Source organism: Nannobrachium achirus (genome assembly GCF_963921795.1).
Source record: "Nannobrachium achirus genome assembly, chromosome: 10".
NCBI classification, from domain to species: domain Eukaryota; kingdom Metazoa; phylum Chordata; class Actinopteri; order Myctophiformes; family Myctophidae; genus Nannobrachium; species Nannobrachium achirus.
Window position 1 is genome coordinate 25,504,218 of NC_137819.1, and position 15,738 is coordinate 25,519,955.

Genomic DNA, 15,738 nt, shown 5'->3' on the forward strand with positions numbered 1-15,738 from the left:
CACAGTTTTACCGCTGTGCTTCCCCGCGGGGAGCAAGGCTTGTTTGTTTGTGCGTGTGTGTGTGTCTGTCTGTCTGTCTGTGTGTGTTTGTGTGTGTGTGTATGTGTGTCTGCAGGGGTGTCGCACCAAATTCTGGGCCCTGGGTACAAGGATTCACTGCGGGCCGCCCCCATGAATGTTCTTCATAGGGGGAGGGGGTTTAACCCATTTAGACTGGGAACGCATTGTTATGCATTATTTTGTGCTTTAACTATTGAAAAATAGCAGATCTACGAGCTCACAGCGCGGCACCGATTGCCGCGCTGAGAGCTTGTAGATCTGCTATTTTTGAAAAATCTTTTTTGTGCAAGTCTTTGAATATTTTAAATCCTTCTAATATATATATATATATGTGTGTTTCTAAGTCAGTGGTGCTCAAACCTTTTCATATGAAGGACCCCCAAAATGATATGTATTTGAACACGGATCCCATCTCAAACTATTTAGTTCCAGGGACCCCCCAGAAGCAAAATTTGAGATACAAATGTTGGCTTACCAGTAAGACTCCCTAATCGGGAGATAAGCGACCGTTGGTCGCTTATCTCCACAAATATCACAGCCTCCACCTCTCACGTCATACGGGCAGCCATAGTTACACCTGGAATGTTGAATCTCCATATATGGAGATAACCTACCCATCACACAAAGTCTGACCTCACCAGCCCATACCTGGGCATGGACGACTTATATCTCCATATACGGAGATGGCCATATATGGAGATACGATGACATCACAGAGTCCACAGCTGATGATGTGGCGTGATGTCATACAATACACAAACAAGCCCTATATAAAGGGGCAATTCTCACCAGGGAAGAGAGCATTCCCCACTAGCTGAGTATCTTAAGATGGTTGGATGTGATGATAAGCCACAAATAGGCCAAAAGTTTGTTTTACCAATTATCAAGACATACGGGCAGTTGACAGTTTGCCATTGTTACTCATTGAAGTTGAATCTCCATCTGAATCCCTTTTATGCCCATATATGGAGATCCCTGCTCTGAGTATCTGACATCACTAATCCCTTTTATGCCCATATATGGAGATCCCTGCTCTTAGTATCTGACATCACTAATCCCTTTTATGCCCATATACAGTATGGAGATCCCTAACAGAATCCATTTTATGCCCATATATGGAGATACCTGCTCTGAGTATCTGACATCACTGTGATGTCACCTGTTTATGCCTAAATATGGAGATCCCTGCTCTGAGTATCTGACATCACTGCGATCTCACCTGTGATGTCACAGTGACACATCACCTCAGTATCTGTGATGTCACAGTGACACATCACCTCAGTATCAGGCGTTACACGTATACATTGAGCAGGGCAAAGGTGTGACGTGTGTGACGGACGGACGGACGGACGGCCGGTGGAGGTTTTCATACCAGTAAGACTCCCTAATCGGGAGATAAGCGACCGTTGGTCGCTTATCTCCACAAATATCACAACCTCCACCTCTCACGTCATACGGGTAGCCATAGTTACACCTGGAATGTTGAATCTCCATATATGGAGATAACCTACGCATCACACAAAGTCTGACCTCACCAGCCCATACTTGGGCATGGACGACTTATATCTTCATATACGGAGATGGCCATATATGGAGATACGATGACATCACAGAGTCCACAGCTGATGATGTGGCGTGATGTCATACAATACACAAACAAGCCCTATATAAAGGGGCAATTCTCACCAGGGAAGAGAGCATTGCCTGGAATGTTGAATCTCCATATATGGAGATAACCTACGCATCACACAAAGTCTGACCTCACCAGCCCATACTTGGGCATGGACGACTTATATCTCCATATACGGAGATGGCCATATATGGAGATACGATGACATCACAGAGTCCACAGCTGATGATGTGGCGTGATGTCATACAATAAACAAACAAGCCCTATATACTGATGCGATACGATGACATCACAGAGTCCACAGCTGATGATGTGGCGTGATGTCATACAATAAACAAACAAGCCCTATATACTGATGCGGAGATATGAGCAGGGCAAAGGTGTGACGTGTGACGTGTGACCGACCGACGGACGGACGGCCGGTGGAGGTTTTCACAGTAAACTGCTCCCTGACGGTCGCAACTAAACTGCGACCTTACGGTCGCAAAAAATACATATATTCAAAGATTTGCACACAACTTTTCAAAAATAGCAGATCTACAAGCTTGGTGCCGTGCTGTGAGCTTGTAGATCTGCTATTTTTCAATAGCTCAAGTGTAAAATAATTAAGGCCCCTCCACCTTGGGCCCTGGTAACTCAGTCCCACCTTTCCCCCCCTTGTAACGCCCCTGTCTGTGTGTGTGTGTGTGTGTGTGTGTGTGTGTGTGTATGTGTGTCTGTCTGCGTGTTGTTTTGTGCTTCCCTGCTGCTGGTGAGCTCAGCAAACTGTCCGCTCTCCAGAACCAACATGACAGTTGGGTCAGGTGCATGTTGTGTCGTGCACGGGGCATGGGCGGTTGGGGGCAGCGCGGGGTGCGGCGTGTTTATTTGCTAAGCTGTCGCGTGGCGACCCATCGTGACTAGACTGAGGATTAACACAAACTGCTAAATGGATAGAGCAATAAACGATAAGGTCCCTTTCCTTTACGTGTGCGTACAGTATGCCAGCTTGTTAGTACTAAAGGGACCAAAATGTTATGTAATTATACAGTATTGTTTTTATTCCAACTCTAACTCACAGAAAATAACACATATCACTTAAATTATCATTCATAAACCAGCACTAATCATACTGCACATTCTTACTTAGTGGAAACAAATGAAAAGATATCCTTCTAGACTGTTCAAATTGGACCAAATTCATCAAATTCAGATTCCCAGGGCTCATTTCCCGGGCTGTGACACTCAAAACAATGTATTCACCAAATGAACATTAGAGACTATAGTATAACTTAGAGCATGGGTCTTCAACATTCTTTTTATATTGAACCTGAATAGTTACTATGAGTTTTTTATATTAACTACTTGAACCCTATTATCACTATTCTGAGGAGCAAGATCTACAAGCTTGTAGATTGGCTATTTTCGACAAAGAGGTTTGGTGTATAGGGAAAAAAGAGCAGACTAAGTACAGAGTGAAAGGTCTAGTTTACTAAGTATCGACGGTTCAAGTGGTTAAAAGTCTGAAAATACACATGAATCCAACACTGATGACACTGCTGTCAAACAAGCCGATGAAGCTCAATAAAATCTATGAAAAAGTTTAATCTGCAACACAATGTTATATGTAGGGCTTTTCAACCGAACGCTCGGGGTTCAGTTACAATGCTGAGATTTGCACAAGTCGCACATTTTTAACTGAATGTTTTGGGGTTCATTTGTGCGCTTCAAAGTGTTTGGTACAAAATAATATGATATGACTCAACTGATGTGGACTGACGAGACAGACAGGACAATGGGAAAACCTCAAAATATGGGTTCACCAGAACGATAAGGTCTTCTGACCATTTCTATACTCATTACAATAAAAGAATGTTTTGTTTGATGATCTGTATACAATAACTATATAATACTTTTGTTTTGAAACAAACAACGGAAATAAATAAAATGTGTGCAAAGAACTGCGTACTTTCTGACATTTCAGGTCTACTTTGTAGGGATCACTGATAAAGTATTACATTTTTGTAAATGTGTGAGTATGTGTCTGTGACGTGCTGCAGACACTAAAATACACATATATGCACCGTCCATCGCCCATGCGAAAGATCCTCTCTCTGTTGTGTGACCACTGGGGTGAAGTCCTCTTCGTGGTCAGGGAGCCTCACTCTCGTTGTGAGGTTGTGGCGGTCGGCGACACGTATGTGTGTGTAAAGTCTGGCCAGTACGAGCTCGATGATGCTGTAGGCTCTCCAGGATGCTGTCTGTCAATAGTCTGACATCTTTGTGGGTTTGTGGGTGTGTCTGGACATTCTCCAGCTGTTGCAGGCCGCCCTCCTCCAATAGCATGCTGCAATAGCGAGAGGCGTTCTTGCTGCAGACATGCTGCATGGCCCAGGCTGCCCACAGCTGGACCCCAGGGGTGTGGAAGCACTCCAGCAGAGGAAAGAAGGGGTTAAATGACCTGTAGGCCACCACCTCACACTCTGGTGGCGGCCACTTCAGGATGGTAGAATGCAGCTGTTCCAGAAGTGTGGTGCGGAGGCTGATGCTGAGTGTCCAAGCCTCCTCCCCTCTGGAAGTGAGATGGGCCAGGATCCCTGCAGCAAAGTAGCTAACCTCCACCTCAGAGCTGTGGAGCAGATTGCAGATGTGGTCCAAGAATCCCTGCACCATCAGTTCTACATGCAGCTCCCCGACTTCTGCAATGTTGTTCAGCAGCCCAAGAACTTTCTGCTGAATGGAAGACTCATTGGGGAATGACTCCAGGACTTTAATAAACAGATCCAGCCCTTGGTTCTCAATAAAATGCCGACATGTCGTTGGTGATTCATCGGTGAGATTCCAGAGTGCACTGAGTGTGAATTCAAGGGTGGCATACACCACGCCCTGGGTTGCCTTCTGACGCACAATGTGGAGCAATTGCTTCACGATGAACAGTTCTGCTCCCAACTGAGCAGTCTGCTCTGTAGACAACTTAGCTGCCAAGATGGAGATGATGGCAACAGCCATCATCTCCATGTTCTGGTCTTCGTGGTTGCACAGCCACTGCATCACCAGCTTGGCAGCCTCAAACCTGTTGAACGGGACTTCCTGTAGAATACGATCACTGCACAGAGACAGCAGGCAGTTCTTCTGCAGCTGCTGGTGATTGGGGAAGGTCCTCATGGCCTCTAGTAACAAGTGGGTGACAGTCCCCAGGAGCCTGACTGGCATCCCAGCTGCCAGGTCTTGCTTGGTCAGGTTGAACACACAGGCACTGGCTGCCAGCTGGACGTTCAAGGTAGCGGGGTGATTCTTCATGCCCAACACTACCAACTTCAGGATATCGGGCCGGGGTTTCTCCATGACATGGGTTAGGCTGAACAGGTGAAACAGAGCTTCTCTCACAAAGCCCTCCCGCTCGCTGTAGCGGCGCAGCGCCTCACAGATCTGCGTCTCGTTGGCTTCTCCGGTCACTTTTAAACTCCCCTCTCCGGAGAGGAAATCAGAAAAGCCGGCATCTGTGGCCAACAGTCCCATGAAGGTCATCCCAGGTCTCTCCTCAACGAATGCTTTAACGGCCGCATCTGTCACCTGTTTTCTCCCTGATACATCCAGGGACACCAGAGAGGGCAGGATCCCTGGCTGAGCCAGTAGTTGACGAGCCACGTCAGAGGTAAACTGCTTATCATCACTGATGTCCAGATGCTGCAGCGCGTCCAGCTGCCCTATGACTCCCAGCAGCTGTGCAGTGCTCATCTCCAGCCTCTTCAGCTGGTGTAGTGTCAGCGAGCGGAGCCTCTCCCTCAACCCCAGCAGGGGGTTGAGGTTGGTGACCGACGTGTTGGAGAGGTCCAGGCTCTCCAGCCGAGGCAGGGAACACACGTCGCCCAGTCCAGAGTCATAGAAGTCCACGTTGGCCAGAGAGAGGGCGCGCAGGCCCTGGAGGGAGCTGAACCGGTAGCGGCTCGATTCGTCCAGAGAAGACATGGTGAGGCCAGTCAAAACCAGGCGCTGAAGAGACTCCTGACAGTGTTTATTGCTTGCGAGCCCCTGCAGTATATCAGGAATGGTGAGGTCTGCGTTGACCCTGGCAGCGTCGAGCTCCAGCAGTCTGTGAGGACACAGGGCCCTCTGAAAGGCCTCTGCAGAGATACGTGCTGTGCGGATGCATGCCCGTCTCAACCGCAGGTATTCACAGTTCCGGAACACGCCGACAGTGCTGTCGTTCAACAGACCTTCAATAGCCATCTTGGTCAGCAACTGATCTGCCAACTCCTGTGGGAAGAGTATCGCCTCTCTGAGACAAAGAGAGCCATCAGCGTGCTTCGCACAGAAACACTCCAGGTTCTGACTGACATGGGATAGACACAGGTCTACCAGAGAGGCTGGGGAGGCATCGTCCATATTTAGAAGATTGGAGGCCATCGTTGACGTCTCCTCAAGTTTGAGGAGACGTCAACTTTATATAGGGCTTGTTTGTGTATTGTATGACATCACGCCACATCATCGGCTGTGGACTCTGTGATGTCAGAGTGATATCAGCTGTGGACTCTGTGATGTCAGAGTGATGGGGAGATATGAGCAGGGCAAAAGTGTGACGTCACACGTGTCACGTCACACGTGTGACTCAGGGACGGACGGCCGGTGGAGGTTTTGATACCAGTAAGACTCCCTAATCGGGAGATAAGCGACCGTTGGTCGCTTATCTCCACAAATAGGCCAAAAAATTTGTTTTACCAATTATCAAGACATACGGGCAGTTGACAGTTTGCCATAGTTACTCATTGAAGTTGAATCTCCATATATGGAGATAACCTACGCATCACACTAAGTCTGACCTCACCAGCCCATATTTGGGCATGAGCAACTTATGTCTCCATATATGGAGATATGATGACATCACACAGTCCTCAGCCGATGATGTGGCGTGATGTCATACAATACACAAACGAGCCCTACAGTATAAAGGGGCAATTCTTGCCAGGAAAGAAGCATTTCTTCGACTCAGACCTTATCGCCAGGGTTGGCTTATAGCAGCTGTCGGTAGGACCATATATGGATTCTGTTAGTGTGGATCTCCTAACAGGGCATCATCTGGGATACAATCCCTTTTATGCCCATATATGGAGATCCCTAACAGAATCCCTTTCATGCCCATATATGGAGATCCCTAACAGAATCCCTTTTATGCCCATATATGGAGATCCCTAACAGCATCCCTTTTATGCCCATATATGGAGATCACTAACAGCTAACAGAATCCCTTTTATGCCCATATATGGAGATCCCTAACAGAATCCCTTTTATGCCCATATATGGAGATCCCTAACAGAATCCCTTTTATGCCCATATATGGAGATTCCTAACAGAATCCCTGTTATGCCCATATATGGAGATCCCTAACAGAATCCCTTTTATGCCCATATATGGAGATCCCTAACAGAATCCCTTTTATGCCCATATATGGAGATCCCTAACAGAATCCCTTGTATGCCCATATATGGAGATCCCTAACATAATCCCTTTTATGCCCATATATGGAGATCCCTAACAGAATCCCTTTTATGCCCATATATTATGGAGAAATCCCTGCTCTGAGTATCTGACATCAGTGTGATGTCACCTGTTTATGCCCATATATGGAGATCCCTGCTCTGCGTATCTGGTTGCTATGGTAAACAGTTGGTTGCTAGGGTAAAAGAAACATGGTTGCTATGGTAAACAGTTGGTTGCTAGGGTAAACAGTTGGTTGCTAGGGTAAAACCATGGTTGCTAAGGTGGTTGCTAACGTACACTAACAGACCAGCAACAACAGACTGTTGCCACAGCAACGTACACAAAGGTTTGTGTACACATGTGGTGTGATGTCATACTGATGCGGAGATATGAGCAGGGCAAAGGTGTGACGTGTGACGTGTGACCGACCGACCGACGGACGGCCGGTGGAGGTTTTCATAGTAAACTGCTCCCTGACGGTCGCAAACTAAACTGCGACCTTACGGTCGCAATAACTTAGAGCATGGGTCTTCAACATTCTTTTTTATATTGAACCTGAATAGTTACTATGAGTTTTTTACATTAACTACTTGAACCCTATTATCACTATTCTGAGGAGCAAGATCTACAAGATCTACAAGCTTGTAGATTGGCTATTTTCGACAAAGAGGTTTGGCGTAGAGGGAAAAAAGAGCAGACTAAGTACAGAGTGAAAGGTCTAGTTTACTAAGTATTGATGGTTCAAGAGGTTAAAAGTCTGAAAATACACATGAATCCAACACTGCTGCTGTCAAACAAGTCGATGAAGCTCTATAAAATCTATGAAAAAGTTTAATCTGCAACACAATGTTATATAGTGGGGGTCCCTGCTTCATCTCTCTTTCAGCTAAGAAAACGTTGAAGACCCCTGACTTACAGTAAGCTAAGGTTTGACTTAATGTTTCTCAAAGTGGATTCCAGGGAAACTCTGAGTTCCTTTAGGGGCGTATAAATTGACCCATACAAGTCTGTAACTCTGACAGTGTACAAATGGAACCAAATCAAATGGAACCATTTGGTTCCATTTGTACACTGTCAGAGTTAAGGAAAGACCTTGAAATTTGAACGTTTGAGAAATACTGGTTGAACTGAATCAGGGATAAACTCCTGTAGTGTGAGCTCGGCTTGACTTGACTTGGTAGCAGTGATGATTTCGTCGACTAAAACTATGGCGAAAAATGTTTGTCGACTGCGTTTTTTTTCACTGACGAAAACTAAATAAAAACGTAATGAGAACTAAGCTGTGATGACTAAAACTAAGTCTAAATATATTGACAATTTTGTCAAAAAAATCAAAACTAGACTAAAACGCTAGGGAGGGACTAGTGGAGAAGAGAGTCATTTTATGTTTGGTTGCTCTCAGGTGTTGCGTGTTGAAAATAGCCGATCTACAAGTGAGCTTGTAGATCGGCTATTTTCAGCACACAACCAAGTGTAAAATCAGTCATTACGATGCCATCAAGGCCTGCCAAAATACATTTCAGTTGACTTAATCAACTGTAGATTTAGTCGCCTAAAATCTTATGATAATTAGGTGACTAAATTATGACTATAACTAAATGACATTTTAAAAGACTATGACTAAAACTAAATCAAAATTTGCTGTCAAAAACAACACTGCTTGGTAGTGAATGGCCAGTGAGCCTAATGTTTGGACAGGCACACACATGCAGCATGCTCTCTCACACACACACACACACACACACACACACACACACACACACACACACACACACACACACACACACACACACACACTGTCATAATGACAGGCACGCCGAGAGGGCCGGTAAAGAGACAGGCAGGGCCGGACGGCCGGTAAAATATTTATGGATTTTTTCGACGGTCCACCGCCCCACCGGGGATTTGTCCGCATAAATGCCAGATGGCCAGTAAAACCCTGTATATAATGAGAGAATGAGAATGTGAACTATTCTACATGAATACGAATATGACTGGTTGGAACTACATCTCCTCCTATTAATTTTGCTACTGCCAGTATTTGTAAAAAAGATTGTACAATTAAACAGAAGGGGAACATTTTCTTAATCACTTAAAGGAGTAGTTCACTGAAAAAAATTACTTATTTAGTTTTAGTTTTTTTTTTTAAATCTAATTTCAAGCCAATCATAATGATGACAGGCGGAGAGTCCGCTAGGAGACTAAATGAAGACTCTTTGAGTTAGTCCGGAGACCGGTTATCAAATTATTGGATTAGGAATGCGACGAAAACTAAAAGACTTGTGCCATAGTTTTGTACTTCTTTTGAGTTAATGCTACTATAATAGACCCCCAGGTGAGGTTATAATATGCAATTATGTCTTCCCTGTGTATATTTGGTTTCTTCCTGAAAGCTGAAAGGCCTCGGAGTTGGGTTGGGTTCACTTTCTGTACACTTTTTTGAAAAAAGTCCTTCCTCCAAGTATAATCATAATACCTGATGATCATGTTGTAGAGGGGAAAACAATCACGGGATCCTGTCTTTAAAAATCTCCACTAATTCAAGGCTCCATGGGGTGAGTAATCCCCCCCACACACACATCAAACCCAGCCAGGGACGTGCTGGGCCCCTGATTCAGCCCGGGAAAAAGAGTTGTAGAGGCCCTCATTGCGCGCTATAGAGAGAGATCTCTCTCTATAGCGCTGCTGCTACTCAAAGATTTGTGACAAGTAACAAGCCAGTGGGCCAATTACATGAGTTATATTTTGTCATCGGGTGGAAACCTTGTATCTCCATTTATCATTTAAAAAATGATTTAAACTATAGTGAAAACAGCCGATCTACAAGCACACATGTGTGCTTGTAGATCTGCTGTTTTCACTACTTGTATGATGAAGCAGGGCTTTGCTTTGTGAAAAAAATGTACAAATTTGAAACTTGGAGATACGAGGTTTCTGCCCAACAGTGACGATTTACTTTGTTGGCCGGCCCAGCCCTCAAAATGGAACGAAGGCCGACATTTTATTTGTATTTTTTTCCTAATGGCCGGCCTGGACCGGCTGGGAATGGGCCGGCCTGGATCGGCTGGGAATGAACCGGCCGTTAGGGAGTTGTCCCACTTTTCCCAATGGCCACCAGCACCTCCCTGAACCCAGCCAATCAAACCCTGACAATCAGTATTACTGCTACTAATAATAATATTAATGTCAGCCCTTACCAGACAGTAATGTAGTCGTATATGGGTTCAGTGCTCAGTACAGTGAAGTTGATGTAGATCCCATGTCCGGGGGGAACTCTGACGCTCCACACGCAGTCCTGGAAGTTGGGATACTCCTCTGGGTGACCAGGAGAGTAGATGGTCCCGTTCAATGACGTGATGTTACCGCCGCACAGAGCTGGAAGACACAAGCATCAACAATATGACACCACGTCATGAACTGCTATTAGAGAGTGGTGGAAAAGTACAAGTATCAATACTGCCATGTAGAAACACTCTGTCACAAGTAAAAATCCGGAACATTTAGTTGAGTAAAAGTACAAAAGTATTGGCATCAAAATGTACTTAAAGGTACTCATTATGCAGAATGTCCCATTTCAAGTTTTCAAACGTGTACAAATCTTTTGAAAATAGCAGATCTACAAGCTCACAATGCGTCGCATCGGCTATTTTCTAATGGCCGAAATGTATATTTTGAGTGAAGTGCAAGTAAAGTACAAATACCTCAGATATGTACTTAAGTACAGTACAGTACTTAAGTAAATGTACTTAGTTGCTTTACACCACTGCTATAGATATTACATTCCTGAAGGTGTTACGCTGGGCTGGCCAGGAGAGTTGACGTTTCAGCGTGACATTTAATGAAGTTTAAGAGCTGTAAGATGGAGCGTGAACAATGTGAACGCTAATAAACTGTCATTAAATCAGGGGTTTTCAGCGTTTTCAGGCCAAGGACCCCTTAGCTGAGAGAGAGAGAGAGAGATGAAGCAGGGACCCCCAGATTCCATATAGTTTCATCGTTTGACAGCACAATCATCAGTGTATTTTGGAATCGTGTCAATGTGTGTTATCAGATATACAGATAAGACCCCCTACGGGTCCCGGACCCCCTGTTGAAGACCCCTGCATTAAATGAATGGCACTGTGCAGCCATGACGTTTGGCTATTCCTTTTAGACAGCCAGGAGAGAGGTATAGATGCCTTCATTAGAGGATAGAAGTGATTATCTGCCTTAATAAAATGTTATAGTGTGTAATAAGTGTGATCGTATTGTATCAGCCTGCATAATGGCTCATCTCATTATAAAGGCTCTCTAGTTGGATAACTCCTCCGGCTGACCAAAAGAATAATGTCTAGGTGTTGTAATTAGCAGCAGCAAATTACTACTATACCACCACTACTACTACTGCTACTACTACTATTACTAATAGCAATGGTGCAGTGTTGATTTCGTCAACTAAAACTATGACGAAAAATGTTTGTAGACTATGTTTTTTTCACTGACAAAAACAAAATAAAAACTAAATAAAAAGTAAGCTGTGAAAACTAAGACTAAATAGGCCTATATTGTCAATTTCGTCAACAAAAGAAAAACTAGACTAAAACGTTAGGGAGGGACTAGTGGAGAAGAGAGTCATTTTATGTTTGGTTGCTCTCAGGTGTTGCGTGCTGAAAATAGCAGATCTACAAGCTCACAATGCGTCGCAGCGCGACGCATTGTGAGTGTAAAATCTGTGTAAAATCAGCCATTACAATGTCATCAAGGCCTGCCAAAATACATTTCCGTTGACTAAATCAACTGTAGATTTAGTCGCCTAAAGTCTTATGATATTTAGTCGACTAAAATTAGACTAAAACTAAAACTTTTCAGGTGACTAAATTATGATTAAAACTAAATGACATTTTATTCAAAAGACTATGACTAAAACTAAATCAAAATTTGCTGTCAAAAACAACACTGCAATGGTGATGATAAGACAGAATAGTGGGGGATATTTACAGTATTATTCAATCACTGCCTTATTTGAATGTTCGGTAGCACTTTATAATGAAGTACCTCAATAAAGGCTAATTAACAGCTAATAAGGCACTTATTAACAATGAATTAACAGCTAATAAGGCACATTAAGTCCTAATAGTGCATTTATAAACCCTTTACTATGCACTTATTATGAGATCAATTAACACTGACAAATCCTTAATAAAATCTTTATTATAACAGTATAAACAATTAATTAAGCCTTTATTAACACTTTATTAGGCAATTTAAAGCCACCTATTCTAAAGTGGGAACACATCGGGTACACCCGCCACTCTGACATGTCGGTTGAGTCCTAATTGTGCATTTAGAAACCCTTTACTATGCACTTATTATGAGATCAATTAACACTAACAAATCCTTAATAAAATCTTTATTATAACAGTATAAACAACAACAAGTCATTAATTAAGCCTTTATTAACACTTTATTAGGCAATTTAAAGCCACCTATTCTAAAGTGGGAACACATCGGGTACACCCGCCACTCTGACATGTCTCCTTTCCGACATGTCAGAGTGGCGGGTGTACCCGATGTGTTCCCACTTTAGAATAGGTGGCTTTAAATTGCCTAATAAAGTGTTAATAAAGGCTTAATTAATTGTTTATACTGTTATAATAAAGATTTTATTAAGGATTTGTTAGTGTTAATTGATCTCATAATAAGTGCATAGTAAAGGGTTTATAGATGCACTATTAGGACTTAATGTGCCTTATTAGCTGTTAATTCATTGTTAATAAGTGCCTTATTAGCTGTTAATTAGCCTTTATTGAGGTACTTCATTATAAAGTGCTACCGAATGTTCTTCTCTGTTCTCCTTTGCTGAAACCCTGTGATGTCACCGCTTGTGTAAATCTCTGCCATTCCACTGCACCTTCCATTTAGAATGAATTACTCCCTGTGCCATCGTTTGTGTGGGTGGCTAATACACACAGTACTTTAGCAAATCGTCACTGTCGGGCAGAAACCTCGTATCTCCAAGTTTAAAATGTGTACGTCCTTTCCCAAAGTAAAGCCCTGCGTCATCATACGAGGACGTTGCACAAAAATAGTGAAAACAGCAGATCTACAAGCACACAACGCCTTGCGGTGCGAGGCGTTGTGTGCTTGTAGATCGGCTGTTTTCACTAGTTTAAATCATTTTCAAAATGGTAAATACAAAACGAACAGTATTTGGACATACAAGGTTTCCACCCGACGACGACAATATGCTCTTTAATCACATCGCCCGTTCCTCGGACGCCAATGCAACGAGTGACGCAAGGCCAGAAATGTAAAGCTGCGTCCAAACCTGAGGCTATTTCTACTATTCTACTCTTCTATCGCTTCACTTTGGTCGCGCAGGTCCGCGTTGGTAAAAGATCATGTCCCGTTGGAATCAACGCGAAACACCCGGAAAAAAGGGAGACCCAACTCCAAACACCAAGAACATGTCCGTGTCTCCGGATAACATCAACACTGATTGGCTGTCAGGACACGTTGGGCGGAGTGGGGGTGAAGCGAAGGTCGCTTCAGTTGGATTTTTCCAAGTGGGGCGAAGATACGAGGCGACCGTTCGCGCCGCTCGCGCCGCCCCTTTCGAATCGTTCGCGCCGCACCGGTTCGCGCCGCGCTCGGTCACGCGTCATCTCGTCTTTGCATTCACTTTGTATGTAATCGCGCCGCTCGAACCATCCAGGTTTGAACCCAGCTTAAGAAGGAGGAACATTTTCAAACATTTTCTCTTTTCGCCCCCCAAACAAATAGTGAAAATAGTTGATCTACAAGCTCTCAACGCCTCGCTTGGTGACACGTTGAGAGCTTACAGGTCCACTATTTTCCCTATTAAAGAAATGGGGCTACATTGGTAACTTTTTTTTTGCCGTTGCCTTTCTGAAATTAAACCTCTGGTTTCGAGTCACTGGAAGCAGGTGTGCAAATTGTTACGCATTCTCCTTCTCTTTCTTCCTGTTGCCTGGCTTGCTCTCCAGGTATCCCTAATTAGTCAGCTCCCTGATCGCAACTGTGACACCGTGTGACAGGCCCCTAAGGACCGCTGAGGAAGCAGGAGGTAGACACGCGCGCGCGCGCACACACACACACACACACACACACACACACACACACACACACACACACACACACACACACACACACACACACACACACACACACACACACACACAGGCTGCAGCATATACAAAATGCAGAGCTTGGTGTGATCGAGCCTTTGTTTAGTCAGGAATCAGGATGGAACCATTATAGTTTAATCTTTTGGCGTTTTGTTTTATAATTACATTTTGGGTCATGGGTGGGATGGCTGACTTGGAAGTATTAACAAAAACTGCAACATAAACATCAAGCTATAGATTATATCTCTGCTGTCGGGCAGAAACCAGATAACTCCATTCTTCAGGAAATGAAAAAACATCCAGTTAGGAGGTTTTCTCCATCACTGATGGATTTCCAGGCGAATTCATGCCTCTGCAGCTGTTCCGTCACACAGGGGAGAGGGCTAAACCCAGCTAACTCCTCCCGCTCTGGTTTGGCAGACAGTTTGAGAACGTTTTTTTTAACCAACACACAGACATAAAGGGTGTTCTATAGCAGGGGTTTTCAAAATGGGTGCTGAGAGATAATTTGATAATATTTTAAATTTATTTGGACATTAAAAAATATATTTTGTATCATTTTAAACTTGAAGTACAAAGTTATTTTCAGTCATTTCTAAACAAAATGGATATTATCTCACTTTCCTCGCAACATAATCGCTAAAAATATGCTATAAATATAAGGTGCCCCGAGCCAAAAAAGTTTGCTAACCCCTGTTCTATAGCACTGATTTATGAAAATAAATCAAAAACCTGAACATTTTCCTCAGAGTAAAGGCTTGATCAGTATAAGTACTGTTTCAGAAAAAGAAGAGTAATAAGTCATGTACGAACCTTCACATCGTGGCAGAGGGTGGTTCCAGGTCCGACTGATGCCGTGCAAGCACGTGAGCGAGGCCTCTCCGATCAGGGAGTATCCCGGCAGACATTCGAACGACACCGTCATTCCCACGCTGAAGTCCGAGCCGATCACGATGCCGTTGCGGAACGGCCGAGGGTCCGGACAACTCTGGAGTTGATAGGCTGGGGGAGGCGATGACCATATAAGGTGACATGTTAGCGGGGTGCTACCAGTGGCTTTAAAGAGGTGGTGCCATGATTCCCCCCCCCCCCCCCCCCCCCTCTAAAACATGATTATCAGGTATTATGATTATACTAGGAGGAAGATTCTTTCCAAAAAAGTATACAGAAAGAGTTAAAATTGGGTTTTTATGTGGCCACACCCCCAGTTCATTAAGTATGCATGGATGTCATGGTGGGTGGTGACCCAGCTTAAGTTAGCCACACCCCACAGTGTTGGGTGAATGGTAATTAGGGGAGGAGTTGATTCTGTGATGTAAAAGTATCTGTGTTTTTTTAACTGACACTTTTGACCACAAGGTGGCAGCCTCCAAGAGAAAACAAACAAATACCAAGAGAATACATAATTGCTCATAAAAACCACACCAGGGGGTCCAATGATGTACTTTCAACCTCCTAGACACA

The 15,738-nt window shown here is 44.0% G+C and overlaps 2 protein-coding genes across 2 annotated transcripts in view; both read right to left on the minus strand.

Moving 5' to 3' along the window:
• csmd3b (CUB and Sushi multiple domains 3b) overlaps positions 1 to 15,738 on the minus strand; it is a gene marked incomplete at both ends in the record, with an annotated part of 797,030 nt that overhangs the window by 79,541 nt on the left and 701,751 nt on the right. The window contains 2 exon segments of the mRNA XM_080735998.1: positions 10,345 to 10,522; positions 15,088 to 15,276. Coding sequence (XP_080592124.1) covers positions 10,345 to 10,522; positions 15,088 to 15,276 — 367 coding nt within the window.
• On the minus strand, positions 3,821 to 6,076 carry LOC308292314 (protein zyg-11 homolog; the record flags this gene model as incomplete). The annotated part of the gene is made up of 1 exon (XM_080734630.1): positions 3,821 to 6,076. One exon carries the CDS (start codon positions 6,074 to 6,076, stop codon positions 3,821 to 3,823), a length of 2,256 nt encoding a protein of 751 aa, XP_080590756.1.